Source organism: Cyanistes caeruleus, chromosome 3 (assembly GCF_971803275.1).
Source record: "Cyanistes caeruleus chromosome 3, bCyaCae1.hap1.1, whole genome shotgun sequence".
Taxonomy (NCBI): domain Eukaryota; kingdom Metazoa; phylum Chordata; class Aves; order Passeriformes; family Paridae; genus Cyanistes; species Cyanistes caeruleus.
This window is the reverse complement of record NC_141703.1, coordinates 62390606-62407628: the sequence shown is the minus strand read 5'-3', so window position 1 is coordinate 62407628 and position 17023 is coordinate 62390606. Positions and strand designations below refer to the sequence as shown.

Below are 17023 nucleotides of genomic sequence, written 5' to 3'. Positions count from 1 at the left end.
CAGAAGGCTTTCCACATCAGGAGATGGTCCTGAAGTTAGAGCCATGCTGTGATTCATCAGGATCCTGTTAACCACTGTTCTCCAGGTATGCAAGAGGAATCTGTAGTGTTGGTAGCACTGATCAAACAGCACTGAGGAGCAACCTTGCAGACAAGAGGAGACATTAAAGGAGCACTGACATGTGCAAGAAATGTGACCGCACTTTTTTTTCTTAATCGAGCGATGTATAAATTGGAATTTTGAGAAACTGAAGGAATCCTCAAGGAGAGAAGTATGATACCCAAAATGTTCAAGTATTGTAAGCGCACAGATTCTATGTTTCTGTCACATTAAAGGGTGAGGTAGAAGCATCTAGAATTCAGGATACTGAAATGATTAAATCAAAAGGGCAGCTGACAAGGTTCATAGGATTATGGGATGCTGCTAGAGTGTATTTTCTAATTCCTAATGCTCCATGTTTTTCCTGCGTTGTCAGCTGGGTTTGTTGTTTTCTCTTGCATCTTGAGCAGAATGATCTCTTCATAGATTTAATTAGGCAGCCAGCACATGTTTAATCTTTGTTTTCCCTTTTGATTATATCTTTCAAGAAACAGCAAAGGAAATCTGATTTCATTTGGGCCATGTAATATTATACCAAAAAAGTCTACTGTGGTTGAATATAGCCTAGCTCTCTAGGGACTTGATTTGTTGTGGGGTTTTTTTCATGGCAGTCTGTGAATGTATGCAAATTGCAATTATTTTCCCATTTTATAGGCAGAATAACAAAACTTTCTTTCCCACTTCACAGGCAGGTGCTTACAAATATGTCATGGATTCATAGAATGATCATCTGAGGTACTTTGATATTACACTTGAAGACTGTTTAAGTATCTGAAAAGGGAGTGTCTTTTTTCAAACACAGATTGCACAAGAAGGTATCTGGTTAGTGTTTAGCCTTGTATGTTTGTTTTTTGGTTTTGTTTTTGTTTTGTTTTTTTCTTCCTAAAGGAGACTAGTATAAATATTTGGCAAGCTTAAGAATCTGGTCTTCTGGTGTTCACCCCAGAAATCTGTGAAGCCTTTCTGATCAAACACTTAATTTTTTAATGAATTTCTTGGAAGTAGTTATCTACAATTTCATGTAAGTTTTTACATTTGAAAGTATTTAAATCTGTATGTTAATCTGAAGATCAAAATTTTAGTCAGTTGTTTGCACCTAGTTACCATGAAAGGTCCTAATTTTGCTTTGCTGCTTTGATGTCCTGTACACAAGTGAATATAGTATTTTGTCTGTGAAATATGGTACTGGGTGGTGGGTTTGGTTTCTGGTAACATCTATTAGTAAAAAAAATGAAACTGTACCTGAGTTGGTCTTCTCTAGGCTCTTCTAGTCTTCTGGACCGTGGAAGTGAAAGGGGCCTTGTTGTCTTTTGTGGAGGCAGTCAGGTTTTCCGCCTGACTAAACAGGTCTGCTGCTTTCCGTGCTTAATAAAGGCACGGGAGGGATCCTTGCTTAGAAACTTTAGGAGAGGACAGAGGGGGTGTCATGTCTTGGGCAAGACCAAGGAGTTGTGTTGCTGCTTCATTTGTTTTCCCTCAAGGACAGGTTAAGCTTCTCTTTCCAGGAAACTCTAAAGCATTTACTACCCTGCTCATGCAATATAGGAAGATAACTAATTATCTTTTTAGAAGTTTGTACTGGCAAAAGCAGATTCCTGTAACATAAAAGTACCAAATCTCAAATCCTTGTACCTATTTAATGTGTCAAGAGGTCTTAATCTTCTAACTTTCAAAAGAAGCATGAATAGGAATCACTTGTAATTAGACTATCTTGGTTTCCACTATTCTTGGTGTTTATTTGTTGTATTACAGTATTCAGATAAAGCATAGCGGGCATCTTTGTGAAATTCAGTATGCCCTTCTCTTTCCAAAAGATACAGGAGGAGAAGAAAAAGTCAGTGCATGTATCCATCAGTTTCTTTTGGGCTGCAGCATAAATGACCAAAGTTAAGTTTTTTCAAGGTTGACCTTGTCATAATGGAGATGGCAAGTGACTGGATTGCCACTGCTTTTTGTGACATTCTGTGGTGAGGTTCCTTCTTTGCCCTATTAGGACAACCAGTCAAAAGTAGTACTTGGAATTGGTTGGTGATCCTTGCTGCCTACTTGTTGGTTTGTGCAGACAGGCTGTTGTTCAGTGGTGAGTTTATCTTGGGATGCTGTTGAATTACCTGGAAATTTGATTTTGCCTTCAGGTGGAGGCCAGATGGGTGTGTTGTGGGCTTTGGTCTGATGTCAGTAGAGGTGTGATTAACAGTGTTAAGATCTACATCTGTATGGAAATGCTGTAAAACTTTTGACAGGATGTAATGTCCTTGATTCACACAACAGCAGTAACTGAAGATCGACTAGTTTTGATGTTGAATAGAGAATTCCAGCTCTCTTATTCTATATCGAACCAGGTGTAACATGTTCATTGTATTCCAGACCACTTCATGTCCTTCAGTACTGGTGCAATTTGTGTTGAATGCAGCCAGCTAACTTGTTTAGAATCCAGTCTCCTGAGGGTTTGTTTGATAGGTTTGTACTTGTAAGCTGGCTAATTGGGATATGGGAATGAAAACATGAGTGCTCACTTCTTGCTTCTTTGCTGACAGAAGCTCAGTATGGAGGTTGAACAGTTGCAGAGAGCATATCAGGGCCTTGAAGAATATCCTTACAAAAGAGCTGGTAAGAAATAAACACAGCAATTGCTTTTCTGCCTAGATCTTTTGGAGTAGTAGAAGCAGACAGTGTGGATGGGCAGCTCTGTCTACTTCCACAGAGCTTTCAGGTGAGTCAGCATTATGAGCAGTAATAATTGGAGGTTTGTGGCTTTCCATATTGGCATAAGAGTGTGACTTCAGTGAGTCATTACCCACCACTAAGTAAAAGAGTTACAGTAGATGTCTCATTCATCCAGTTTGAGACTAGCCAGGTTCAGATACTTGAATTATCTTGCCACGGACTAGTTAACAAAAGGCAGCTGGGTGTAATTTCAGGGGCCCCAAACTGGGGATTTAAAAAAAAATAAAGTGTGTCAGCTCCAACTGCAAAAGAACTAGTTTTCTTTTAGTGACCTTTATTTACCGTGCAGAACATAAGTCCCAGACAGATCATGGCATAAAATACAGTAGCATAAATACTGCACTCTGCTCTTAGTGTACATAGCACTGTGTTAAATGTTACAAGCCAAAAAGAAGCTTTAAAATATTATGGTCCTGCAGCACACAGGGAATCTCAACCAAGTTTTAATAGCTTCTGCAAAATAATAGAATATTTACCAAAAAGAGGAGCAAATACCTTTTGGGTCAAATAGTAATCAAATGAAATAAAACTCTCTTGGAGTATCAGATCAAGGTACAGACACATTTTAAGTTTATTTGGCTGCTGTGGTAAGTCTGTTGCTTGTACTGTGGAATCAATACCCCCTGCCTGCATTTTTAACTGGGTCAGCATAATTTAATGTGGAGCTATGATAACAAAATGAGAAGTGAAGTTGTTCTAACTTTGTAGTGTATAGAACTGGGGAAAAAAAAAATCCCTTTTTCTTAGAAGGACAATTTGGAGCTCTATATAGGAGCACTTGGTAATTAGGTAAGTCTCAAAACTGGGCTTGGGGAAGAAGTGTGATTAAGTAGTTGTATTCAGATCATCATGATGCAGTCCCAGAATTCTTCCCTCCTGTATTGTGATATACTTGGAATTCTTGGAGTAAGGGACATGCTCTTTGAAAGTGTCAACAGGTAGAACAGTAGTGTCACCTCCTGTCAGTGCTCTTTTTTTTTTATCAGAAGCCAGCTGTTACCAGATCAAAATCATCAGCTTAAGCCTCAACTTTACACATACTAATTATATGCCTATATATGCGTATAATAGGAAATAGTAAAATAGGAGTATTTAGCTTCTGGTGTTAACCAAAGATAGGCAGCTGACAATCCTAATCATCTCATCAATTGTATGCAAACAATCATTTTGACAGGATTTTTTTCTGCCCAAACCAGCCTGGTTCCTGAGGCTTCTGCATTTTCATGTGCACTGCAGTATTTTATACTTGTTAAAAGTCAGGGAAGCAATAGAAGAAAAAAGGCCAGTAAAGCAGTTTCTAGGGAAGAACAGTGTTTACTTCATCAATACAAATATCACCTTTTACTCTCTTGCACCTGCACCTATGTTGTGAAGTATATAAATTGTACTGAAGGATATGCTCATATGCAAGAGGGAAGGCATTAGTTAAATCCAATCCAGCTGCTGGAAACGGGCCAGTTTTTTTCTTTCAGTTAGGCAGGTGGAAGTAGTCTAGAATTGACTTGCAAATGCTAAGCTATTTGGGCACTCTGTTTAATCAAGCTGCTTTACTAATCCAGCTATGTGTTCAGGGTAGCTCTTTCCTCTAAGCATGTAACTTCTGATTTCTGGGACCTGTTTCTGTAATGTTGAGAGGCAAAAGCAGAAATAAGAATTTAATGATGTTTATAGATTCAGGGAAATTAGAATTGGTCAGTGAATTTGTTCTCTCTATTTAATAGCTGAATTTTCAAAGGAATTAAATGCACATCTTACTGAAGTTCCTGGAAACATAACTTTTGTATCCACAGAACAGCCAAAGCTGGCATTGGGCTGTGGTGTTCATCTTGTCAAGATGATTCTGGCTTTCCCACTTGCATGGACTAACTCAAGGCTGGTATGTGCTTGCAGAAGAGTGGGGGTAGGCAGCTAGCTGGTTGTGGGGCAGCTGGCAGAGTTGACGTGCTGCCTGTATAAAAACATCTGTTTCCTGCCTCTTCTGATGGTTTGTGGACTTACTTGCTCAAGTTATAATGGAAGTGGTCTAAATGTGTTGATTAAAAGTTGACACTGCTGAGGTACCCCACTTAATGAGGTGGGTGTTCAGGATGAGCACCATGCTGAGCTCCCTATCTTGTTACAATGGTAGGTAAATTTTTAGTTGTTAAATGCTGGTTATGCTTTAGTGTTCCTTCTGACACAATAGGTATAGCTAAAAGTAGTTAAAATTATTAAAATTCCTACCACTTACTGTTATTGATATTTAATTGAGGATGAGATTGAGTTTGCTTAAAGTAGTAACATTGTTTTAAAACATTATTTCATAAGTGGAGGACTATTCTGACTGCTTTGTCTAAGGTGTGATTTTTATCCTTTTGGATTAACTTGATTTCTTTTTTTCCCTGCAGCCTTGTATAACTATAGTATATAGTTTTGGTTTTTGTTTCCCCCCCCCCCCACTCTGGTACAACACTTTATGTATTTGCTACAGAGGATTTTGAAACATTGAAGATAACACTGAAAAATGTTATCTTGTTCTAATGTACAAGTATAACTGATTGGTTTTGGGGTTCCTTGCTTTTTTTTTTAGTTTACAGAAGCTATATGGGTTGCCTTTTCAAGTAGTTTAATGTATTATGCAGTTAAATGTTTATGTTAAACAAAGGCTCAAAAAGCTTGTTAGACTTACCTCCATAGAATCTCAATGTTATTCAACAGTTCCAAGTAATCCCATTTTTATTTCCCAGAAAGGTCTGCACGGCTCGTGGTGAGGCACCCAGTGGAAGTTTGACAGGAGTGGTATTGGCTCTTTAACACATCATGAGCATCTTTTGCACCCTCATATGCACAGGATATGTGATGATATATGCATAAATGGTTCTTGTGCAGCATGTGTGGGTCAATGAAAGGTTCCCAAATAATTCGGCCACTGAAAAATAATTATTTTAATGTGCTGGGGTATAGCTTATGCTGGTAATTCAGAGTTGTGAGTGGCCATTGCTTTTGGATATCAAGAGTTTGATGCAGTTTTGTGTTCTGTCATAAAACAAGTATCAACTGAAAAATAAGGAAGATATTTCCCTTCGCCTCAGGTGGCTGCAACTGAACTTTTGAGTTTCTTGTCATCTTTTTGAGAGATACCACCCTTGCTGAGAGATCTGAAATACTGATCTGATGAAGACAGCTGTATTCTTTATTCTTTCTACCCATTCAGTGTGTCAAAGGCAGTTTTACAAGGACTGTGGCATTCTTTTCCTATGCTTTTTTTTTTCCTGAGGTCTGGTGTCTCTTAAATCTCTTTTGTCAGCTCAGCATTTCTGTGTTTTGTGTCACAGTGAAACAAAGTTCCCTTGCAGCCCTTAACACAGCAGCCCTCATGTGTGCAGAGATTTTCTTCTTTGGCATATAAAATTAATTTCAGATTTGAGGGAACTAGGAATTCTTTTCCCTTCAAGTAGGTGATAAGGAGAGATTCTTTATATGTAACTGTTTGTATCTGACTTTGGAAGAATATTCAGAAATTCAGCATAGAATGAAACACTGAATTATCTAACAACATCTAGCAGATCTTCTGGGTTTTTTATGCTTTATTTATAAAATGACAAAATTGAAATTAGAAATACTGCTCAACATCTACTTTTGACTTGTAACAAGACTTACAGTACTTGGCACATTACTGTGCTTATGTCAGCCTGTCAAACATACTGGTAAATAATTGTTCCTTACATATGGTGAACTGGGGAGAAGAAATCTCTTGTTACAAAAGCCTTATGAACTTAAGTCTGCTTTGAGTCATGTGTAACAATTGAGATGTAATGTTGTAGCACAGCTTGATAAGTGTTGTGTTCTTATTTCTTAATGCTGACTGGTAGTTACTCATTTTTACTGTTTGCATTTAGTGCATGGTGCATTAATACTTGGTGCTTAGGAGTGTCCTCATGGTTCAGATGCTGCAGCTGTCATCATTTTTGTGATTTGTAGGATTTTGCCTGTGCTGTGTTTTCCCTGTCTGAGATTTGGAGACTGTATTTTTTTACTCAGTGAATAATTCAGGCAGTTCAGCCTTAGCTTGGGGGTTAGTGTTGAGATGTACTGTTTCAGTGTTCCATGAAGTTACTTGTTTGAGCACATTGCGCTGACATGTGATTATAGTTAGAAGCTATGGGTGTCAAACCCTGTATTAGATCCATTGGTCACCTCTTGCTAGGCATCAACTGGTGTGGCATCTATAGAATTCAGCGGGTGTCCTCCCTGCCTGGAAGCTGGGAATGAATCCTGGGTTAAGTTGCAGAATTATTTTGTCTCTTCTCTCTGTTTTATCTGACCTGTATTAGCTGGGGAAAGCATTTGGCCTTTCTACTAGTGTATAAATCCATTGTAAATGCCTATCAGTTCCCTACATTCTGGTTCTTGCAGGTTGTGTGAAAGCGTGTTATTCTGCTTCCAGTGGTAATGATTCCTTGAAGGGAGGCTAGCACTGGTACTTTAGACTGCTTCTTTTATATGCTATTGCATTATGTGTGTCTCTTCTAAGGCTGTAGGAAGGTGCTGATGACCTGCTGTATTTCTAAAATGGTTCATCTGAAACACAGGCTTTAAATACTTTCCTTTCAAGAAATGCCAAATCAGGACAAAAAAAATTATCTGAATCATTTAAGTCTGTTTTTTTGAGAATGTAATCTGGGTTTTTCCAATCTTCCTGTCCTGTCCCACTCTCCCCACCTCACCCCACTAGATTGGAAATTGCGCCTTTTGATCAGCAAGTTTTAAAATACAACTTCCAAAATCCATCAAGAGTATTCCGAATACAGTGCTGTATGTATACCTTCATTTCTTGTAATTGGATGAAGTTGAAATATGTTTTAGGTCTTTCAAGGCAGGGATGACTAAACTGTGGATGTTCAGGGTCTTAACACAGAACAATCACTAGTATATCAGCTCCAATGGTAAAAGGGGAAAAATTCAAGCTGGGCAACAGTCTGGAGAAATGCTCAGTAAGCAGCATAAGATTAGGTAATCAAGCTAATGTCAAGTGCATTCATATGTTTTTCATGTAAAATTCATGTGTTTTTCATGTCTACAATTGCCACAGTTGCCAAGTATGAATTAAGTGGAATCTGTGGTCTTAAGCACATTGAATATGCAGTAGTCATCTCATGTGTCAGGGACATGAAATGTGGGGTTAGAAATAGTGTCAGCAGGCTTCAAGTAAGGAGCACTGATCAAGATCCAGCCATGGCAACCAAGTTTAACTGCCAGAATGCACCACAGGCTCTTTGGTGCATACACATGTAGGAGGACTCTAGCCTCAACATTGTATCACTGATTCTTGGTGATCCTGATGACCCTGACAAACTGATTTTTTTTAAAAATGCTGTGCCAGAAGGAGACTGTAAGACAGGAAGCCCTTAGTTTGGTGGGGAGCAGATAACACTTACTGGTTCCATGAAGTTAAGACTGATATCCCAGTTATCAGCAGTTCTTGCTCTGAATAAAGAGGCAGCACTGGACTTAGTGGTGAGTACTGCCTGTTCTGCCTTTTAAAGGAGGAAGGTAAAAAGAAAATGTACCAGAGCTGCTTTAAAAGAGAAAACACTCATAATAAGTTTAAAATGAACTACAAAAGAACAGCTAAAAGGATAAAATCTAGGTAATATGGAGATTGCCTTAAGAGTATTAAAGCTCAGAAAATCTGTGGTACTGGTCAGCAAAAATTCCTGCAGAGTTGATAACCTTTTTTATGGATCTTTCTAAAGAGTGGTAGCTCTCTAAATGAGGAAAATATGGGAGATTTTTGCATATTGAACGTGAAAACCATAATGGAGTAGTGAAATATTTTGAAGATCAGCTTGATAAAAATCAACAAGAAAAAAGTAAAAATAATATTGAGGCAGAATTGTAATAGGGTAGGATCAGAGGGGCTGAAGTAATGGAAGTATAAAACAAAGATAAAACTCTAGTGGAAAATCTGAGTGAATTATTTGCCCTTAGAAAGAAGCTTGGAGTCTTCCCAGCAGAGACTTCATGGATGGCTGACTCTGAGTAGCTGTCTTTGGTCAAATTATTGTTAAGGAAGGTTTTTGAGTAAATTTGTGAAATGAGTAGTAATGTCTTGCCTGGAACTGCACTGTATTTGGGTTTTTTCTAAACCAAAAATATCAAGCTGTTGGACTGTTTTGCACAGCATATAGTATTCCTTAAATCTGCCGTGCTTCCAGAAGAGTGATAGGTGATAAATATTATAGTCTCCTAAAGAACTTCAGATTTAGTCTGATTTTTCTGTTCAGTATAAGTATTCTAGAGTATTCTTGCATAGATAAATGAAAGTAATTTGTAGGTAGGGAGCAAATTGAAAAGTAAATTGTGCCTTGCATCAATTAAATCACCAAGGCTTCAAATTTGGCACGTGCAACATTGGATTTTAGAGAGGAAAATTCTAGTGGACACTTGAGTTGACTAATTATGATAGTGTACACCTTAAAATTTAAGAGAAGTAGAAATAAATTATGAGATTTTAGGGAGAGGTGGGGAGTTGTTGTTAGTGAAAAATTCAGTAAAGAGTTTTGGTGACTAGAACACAGAATGATCAAGAAAAGAAGACTTTACAGCATTATTTAACTACATTTTTTTATTGAAATGCAGAGTTACAGAGTCACAGAATGATGTGAGTGGAAAGGAGCCTTGGACATCTAGTTCCAACCCTCCTGCCAGGGGCAAGGACACCTTCCACAAGACCAGGTTGCTCAAAGCCTCATCCAACTCGGTCTTGAACAATTCCACGGTTGGAACATTGAAAACTTTTCTGGGAAGCCTGTGCCAGTGCCTTACCACCACTATAAAGAATTTATCCTAATATCTGGTGTAAACCTCTTTCAGTTGAAAGCCATTCCCCTTTGTCTTATCACTCCATGCTCTGGTAAAAAGTCCCTTTCCAGCTCTCTTGTATCCCCCTGCACTGAAAGGCAGCTGTCATGGGGAAGAAGTGTTGAAAAACTTGGGTCCATGTGATGTCCTGAAATTTGACACCATTATTAAGATTACTCAAATATAAAGTTGTAATGGAACAATAAATTTGAATGACTAGTCTTGCTAGTTGCATGTGATGACTTTTTGGGTTCTTCATTTGTTAAGATAAATGAACCTACTCAGTGCTCTCCCATTCCTCAGCTATCCAGTCCTTACCATACTGAGCTGTTGCAGCAGGCTCAGGTGGTCACAAGCATTAAATTTTATTTGGTTTACCAAAATGATGAGAAGGGAAAATATGTGCAGTTGTAGTAGATGCTGTAGTGCTGGTGTCCTCTTACCCTAACGAGAACATACTTTGTTTAAAGTAGTAGAGCTCAACCCTATAGATGGAAAAGGAGAATTTTGTCTGTATTTATATGAGTGAGCTGGTTAATCAAGCAGTGGGTAGGAAGACAAGCCTTCCTTACTCTCAAGTGAACCCAAGATAATGATTTCAGGATGGAGACAAGACAGCTTCAGGGAAACCTCTTTGCAGCCTTCCAGTACCTTAAGGGGGCTTATAAGATGGAAGGAGAGAGGGTTTTTGTATGGGTGGTGACAGGACAAGGGACAATGTTTTTAAACTGAAAGTAGGTTTAGATTAGATGTCAGGAGGAAATTCTTTACTGAGGGAGTAGTGAGACACAGGTTGTCCAGAGAAGGTGCTGATGCTCCTATCCCTGGCAGTGTTCAAGGCCAGGCTGGATGGGTCTCTGAGCAACCTGTTCTAGTGAGTGGCACCCCTGCCTGTAGCACTGCTGTGCAAACTGGCTGAGAGCAGTGAAGCTATTGTAGTTATGTCCTGTACATATTCATGGTATGAAATCTGCTCATTTTTTTCTAACTATGTTTCATCTTTAACATGTTTGGTATTTTCTTAGATGGCTGATGGGGAGTGCTGGTGTTTATACTGCTGGTCTTCGCTGGTAGTTTTTTGCTCAGGGAGTTATTTGCCCTAACTCAAAAGATACATGATAGTGGCAGTGAAGGTCAGTAGCAAGGATAGGACACAAAGTATTTTAAAAGGCTAATTTTAGTTAGTGTGGATGATCTGTCTGGACTGCCAGCAGTCATCCAGTCCTGTTCTCTTTTGAATTGCATTCTGATGGTACATGTCTTTTTCACTGATAATTGAATGAACCTAGGGAGATTGCCTTCAGTAGGCTAAAATTCTTTTCCAGTCTTCTGGTCTCTCTTATTTAAGAGGTGCAGCAGCATTGTCATGAATCCGTTCCGAGTGCCCAGTATCTTTAAGGAGCCAAGATGCTTACGGGGGTTCTCCTTTGCAGAGTTTAGGCTATAGGTCCTAAGAAGACTCAGTACTGCAGTACTACTTTGTTTCCTTTTTCTGCAAGCCTGATGGGTCTTGTTGCATTGAACTCAGTCATCTCCTGTCAGTCATGATTGATTTTGGCCCGAGAACTGGTAGAGGTTATGTGTTTAGGTTGTGAATGTGATTATATGGGAATATAAGATTGTCTAACCTGGATTTACTGCTGCCTTTGGTCTGCACATATAAACACCTGGAAAATAATTTCAGTGAAAACACCTCAAGAATCTTTCTTGTGAAACTCCATGAGGAAGTTGGTGTTTTGTACCTTTGGGATACTTCTTGTGGTTTATGACAAAGCTTTCTGTAAGGTGTATATTTTAAAAAAACCCAAAAAATAACCAAAACCAACCGAACAAAAAAACCTCAGCCCAAACAAAACATCACAAAATACATGTGCATCCTCCTAGGAAAGACTGAGTTATAAATTATGCACAGTTTTCCATGTCTTTTGATGAATAACTGCACTTTTTACCTAGAAGCAGCTGATTCCAAAACAGAATACTGCTTTCTTGACATACAAATTTATTTTTTTTTTTTTTATTTGCAGACTATGAGAAGACACAGAAATGAAGTTACAATTGAATTGCGGAAGGTGAGTCTGCTTTTGTTTATCAACTGTGTTACAGTGCTCTGGTGTCTTAACTAAGTATTTTTTATAAGCTTTGCTTTATAGCCCCAAACTGCATAGAAAAGGTGTAAATTCGTTAAATACTAACTGTGGATTCTAATTTATTTTTCTTCTCCAATTTGTGAAGGTCAGTACAGAATAGTACTGCTTTACTCCACTGTATCACTTGGAAATAATCCATATTCAGTTTCTGTACCAGTTATTACAGTGGAGCTGTCAGCTGTTCAAATGTTTAAAATCTCTGAATAGGAAAAGGGAGAGTTTTAGCATTTAGAAAGTGAGGCTGTTCATTTATTTTGGTTTTTGAAAATTATTGCTTCCGTGCTGTAAAGGGAGTTAATTTGGGGGTCAGATTTTGGCTGTATTGGGTAAATGTTAGTATGACTGGAAAGATCATGAGTATGAGAGCTGATCTAGTTTACTGCTCTGCCTAATTAGAGCCTTTGTTACACCCTTGTCTTTCATAACTCTCCCAACAGCCTTTCTAGGCACCTCAAAGACTTGTTCCTGAAGGATGTTTTACAAGCTAAGAGAAAGGGTAAACTTTTATTTGCTTTTGGGTACCTTCAATGCCTTTGAGGACTTCATACTGACCCCTTTAGCTTTATCCTATGGAGACACCTTCAGTTCTTCACCCTTTTCGTGAACATTCTCTTTCCTGGCTTTGACTTGTTGCTGCTCTTAGATCCAAATTGTCTATTTTTCTGGAAGTGTGGAAATCTGAAATGCTGCAGCTGAGTTTTAAATGAAATAGTGAATAGCAGTTCCTAACACACTACTCTTCTTTATATTAAGTATGTTGTTGACAGGCACATAGTCTGCATGTGCTTTGTACACTTCTTAGAGTACCACAAAGCAAATGTAGTTGTTTGTTTTATTTGCATAGTTAAATAAATGCAGATTTTTTTTTTCCACATTTGACTTCTGTCTTCTGAATTACATCTGTTTTTTCTGGGCTTTCCCATTCTGTTCCCCAGTATGTTTTAGGGCCTCTCCAGTTTGGTATAACCTGTATTTTCTGTTATTTTCATTAATGACCTGATAAGTGTTTAGTTTGAATATTCTCAGTATAGCCGAGGCTCCTTTTGGTCTTACATTTGATGCTTATCTCCAGTTTGCCAGTTGAATCCTTGACAGTTTAAGAGGTGCTTGCTTAGGAGTGCACACCCACCAAATTCCATCTTTTTTTTTTATTATTATTTGCAAACTGAGAAGACAAAATCCTTATTAAAATCAAAGTGAAGACTGTAAATATGTTGATAGAAATTGGCTTGACTTGTTTTTGAGAAATTTTGTCTGTACTTACCACCTGATTGTGTAGGAGCAACCAAAAAGTCTTGTGCTAGTATTTTTCTGGGATCCTTCTCTTCCTCTTGGAAGAAGGGACTTTGTTTTTTCAGGTCTTACAGAAATCTTCTCTGTCTCATTACAATATAAACAATAAATATTTCTAAGATTCATCCTGAGACTATAATAATTAGTCAGAGAAACCTAATTGGACCCAGATGACTGCTAAGTGATCAGCAATGGAAGTTTATGCTAACATGTCAGAGGCCCTCTTTGTTCAGAACTGGTGTAAAACTCGCTGTATAACTGTGAAATGTGTACTGGGAAGAATCATTCATAACACTTGGGCAGCCTGTGCCTGCTAGCCAAGCAAACCTGTAAAAGATGGCTTAACTAATGCAGCATATCCTTATAAATCTCATTAAATTGAGATGGGATGTGAGCATTCCAGTGCAATCTCTGGAGAAAACTTTGCAGTGCAAAGTGAGACTTTTAATTTTGAATTAATTCTTACAATAGGTTTTTCTAACAAGTCGCAATTTCAGTTTATTACAGAAGTGTGGTGTGGAGCAAGTCAGACACTTAAGGCAAGGGATTGTCCTGTGTGGAAGGAATCCAGTGTGTGCCAGTAATATGTGAGTGAAAATGAGGAGGAAGTGTATGAGCTGCCAGTGACTTCTCACTGGAAACTGCACATGCAAAGATCAGTTACACATTTAGAGGAGAAGCCTGAGCACTGGACATAGGTCAGACTGTAAATCAAGAGTGAGCAGCAGCTGAAGCACTCTTAAATGCAGGAATTGGTGTTCTTCTGGAGTGTTGATTAAACATCTTCACTCCAGAGACCAGAAAAAATCTGTTTTAATAATAAATTCAGTGTGTGTCAACTCGGGGGGTGCTGGTGGGCAGCTGGTTTGCTGTGGAAGCCCTGTAGAAGATGAGACTATGTACCATTGCTTCTGGTACAGAATTGAGACTTAAATGCTAAGGGATATGCTTTATCAAGTTCCAGCAGTGGAAAAGGTAAGTTGTAATATCATTGCTTCAGCCTTTATGGTTAACACTGCTGCTCTAGCCTGAGTGTGCCAAATTCAGGAAACTTTTGGCATGACCTTAGTAATCCACCAGTGCCTCTTCAAAGGAAGGAGATGTCTTCTCTTCATCCCAGCTACCCAGATGCTGCATGGACACCTGGCTTTGAAGAAAAGAGATGAATTGAGTGTGTCCTTGATCTGTGCAGTTGAAGCACTACATAGTTACGGGTTTGTCTTCTGAATCAATGTGGATATAAATATTAAATGAATGGATCTGATGAAATTGCTCACATCTCAGTTTGGTAAGATGGAATAAATAAAAAATCACAGCTTTGAACAGTAGTAAACAATTTCTGCATGCATCAGTGTGAGGTGTTTATTCTCTTGAAATTACAGACATCAAGGTGCATTTGCAACACATTCTGTGTTTCAAGAATATATTATCTCTACTCACTATCTTCACACCACAACTCTCATTCAGGAAGAAACTATTTTTTTCCTTGTTTTTTTATTTCCTAATAATTTATTATTTGTTCAAGAATTTAATTAACAAAGATATCTGACATGAAAAGGTAGCAGTAGTCTGGCAGATTCCAGGTTGAGGCATGAGGCATCATGAGCCAGTCAGATGACACTCATGGTCAGGTTTTACTGATTCCAGATTGGCTTTTGTGTTCTGTGCATTTTGAGAATTGATCTACTACATTTCTGGAAAGATAAACTTGGTCTCTAATTATATTGCTTGTACAGCAGCAGGTCTGAGAGCTTAAACAATAGCCATCTCCTTTTCCTTACAGATAATTGTGTCAGTTTTGACACTGTCAGTGTCAGGTGATGGAGACTGTACTAGGATTTAGAATATAAAACTTTTCAGTGCAGTGTCTTGGTGAAGTCTGATTTAGAGTGTTTATCACTTGGTTTCAGCATCCCAGAAACCTGAAGGCTGCTCTGTTAGTAGCAGGGACCCTGGAATTAATTGGCTTAATCTGTTAGTTTCAGTCTAAAGGGGTGTATGGTAGATGAGCAATGGTTAGGATTCAGTTTAAGATTCTATATCTAAATGAATCCTGTTACTCCGTTGCTCTGAAACATCCTTTGATTCTGAATGCTTGGCTTTCTCTGAGGATGAAGTTTGACTTGAGCCACTTGTGTTCCTAAGAAAGGTAGTCCTTACCTGGGTCAATGATGTGGTCATTGAGTTAGATGTCACCCTTCAAAGGAAGCCTTAGCACTCCTAACCTCAGCAGAAACACAGGATACCGTCCTGGTAACTGGAATCTTAAGAACTTCCATGATCTCTTACAAGGTTTATTTTTGGCTTTCTTGGCAAACTCAGCTGCCCCTGAGAGCTCATAGACATGAGCTCATGAAAGCTCTAATTGCCAATTAAGTTTGGTGCAAGGCAAAGCAATTATTTGCTAAATAAGTGATGGATTAAAGAGTCATGGGCATATGTCTTTTTTTATCTCTTTCCCTGGCATACTGTCCTTGTTTCTACTCTGATCTTTCTTAAATAAGATTGCTTATGTCCATGGTAGCTCCTGAATTAAAGTAGAAGACTCCTTGAAGAAAGGAATTGATCTTCATGTTGCTGGGAGTGCTAGGGTGGAAAAAAAAATCTTTGTTCTGATTCTCAGTAAGTCTGAAAATGCAAAAGAAAGAGAAAATACTTTGTTTCAGGATTCTGAAACGTAACAGTTAAGTGTCTTTTCCAGTTGAGTATGTATGTATAGCTTTTCATTCAGTGTAAAGAATATATTTTTATACATAATATAAGTTTGCCAGTTTGAAACATGACTACCATGAGGGGAACACTGAAGCACTCTTAGTATGTTCTTCTGGAGGCTTCCCTATCTAGTGTTAGTAGCACAAATTCTTGGAAAAGAATTTGCATTTACCCTGCCTCAACTGATTGTTAAAAAAAAAATAAAATAATACCCTAAGAGGAAAATTACATTCCTAACAGATTCTTTTAGAGGCTTAGTTGAAAAGGGCTATGAAGAAATTCTTTGGAGGCTTGCTTGAATCCATTTTGGTGAGATCTTGCTGTTCCCTGACTTAAGAGGTCTCAATCTTTGCAATCCATGCGTAGGCCTTAGGCTGTACACTGGTGTATACTTAATTTTAGTCAATCTGCTCCTCTTCTGAGACAGATGAGCACTAACCAAACAGGATCATTATGATTGCCCTTTGTTGTCACAAAGGTGAATTAGCAGAACTCAAATGTAGGAAAATTTCCTGTGTCTTCTTACTGTGTATCTTGTAGCTGTGTGCTTTATCTGAAGAAGAATCTTGGAATCAGTGGTAGCTTAAAAGAGATGTCCAGAAAACCTGAATCTACCTCCATCACTGTGTTGAACCCTTAGTCTTTCTTTGGATGTAATTGCAGGGGCAAGAGCTGCCTGTTCTCATCTATGAGTGTATCTAATACTGGCTAGCATTAGGAACTCCAGTTTCTAATGTTGCAATGTTCTTGTAGTTCTGCTTTTTGTCCTCAGAAGACTCAGACATAATTAACTTTTGTGGCACAAGAACTTTTACTGGATACTGAGTTCCTAAACTTTCCCCTGACCTGAAGAAACATTTTATAATGCTATTTGTTACCTGCCGGCAAAGATTTTATTGTTAATTTCTTTTCCCTTTTAATCTTGAAGCCTGACAATAGCTGACACTCTTCACAGAGCTTTCCTGCATGTCCAGTTCTGAAAAATATGTAGGTATTCATATTTGACACCTTTCATAGTTCCCTTAGAGCATCCCATTGGCCATGTCCCCTACTACTAAGTGCAGTGCAGCACAGAGCTTTTTGGATGTTTCCTTTACCCACAAGGAGTCTTCTGTTACATCATGTTTTTGAACATTTGAAACCTGCTTGCATTGGTCTATATATATATATTTATTTTTTTTTTAATTCTGTGGCCATCTTCC

The 17023-nt window shown here is 38.4% G+C and overlaps 1 protein-coding gene and 1 long non-coding RNA gene across 2 annotated transcripts in view; both read left to right on the top strand.

Annotated features, from left to right (window-relative positions):
- The window catches only part of KPNA3 (karyopherin subunit alpha 3), a 47076-nt gene that overhangs the window by 7601 nt on the left and 22452 nt on the right, over nt 1–17023 (top strand). The window contains exon 2 of the mRNA XM_086881349.1: nt 11694–11738. Within this exon, the coding sequence (XP_086737475.1) occupies nt 11694–11738 (45 nt within the window). The remainder of the gene's footprint in view (nt 1–11693; nt 11739–17023) is intronic.
- LOC147654187 (uncharacterized) lies at nt 12254–14457 on the top strand. Its single transcript, XR_015284609.1, has 2 exons — nt 12254–12312; nt 13607–14457. It is a non-coding gene; the product is annotated as an uncharacterized LOC147654187 (long non-coding RNA).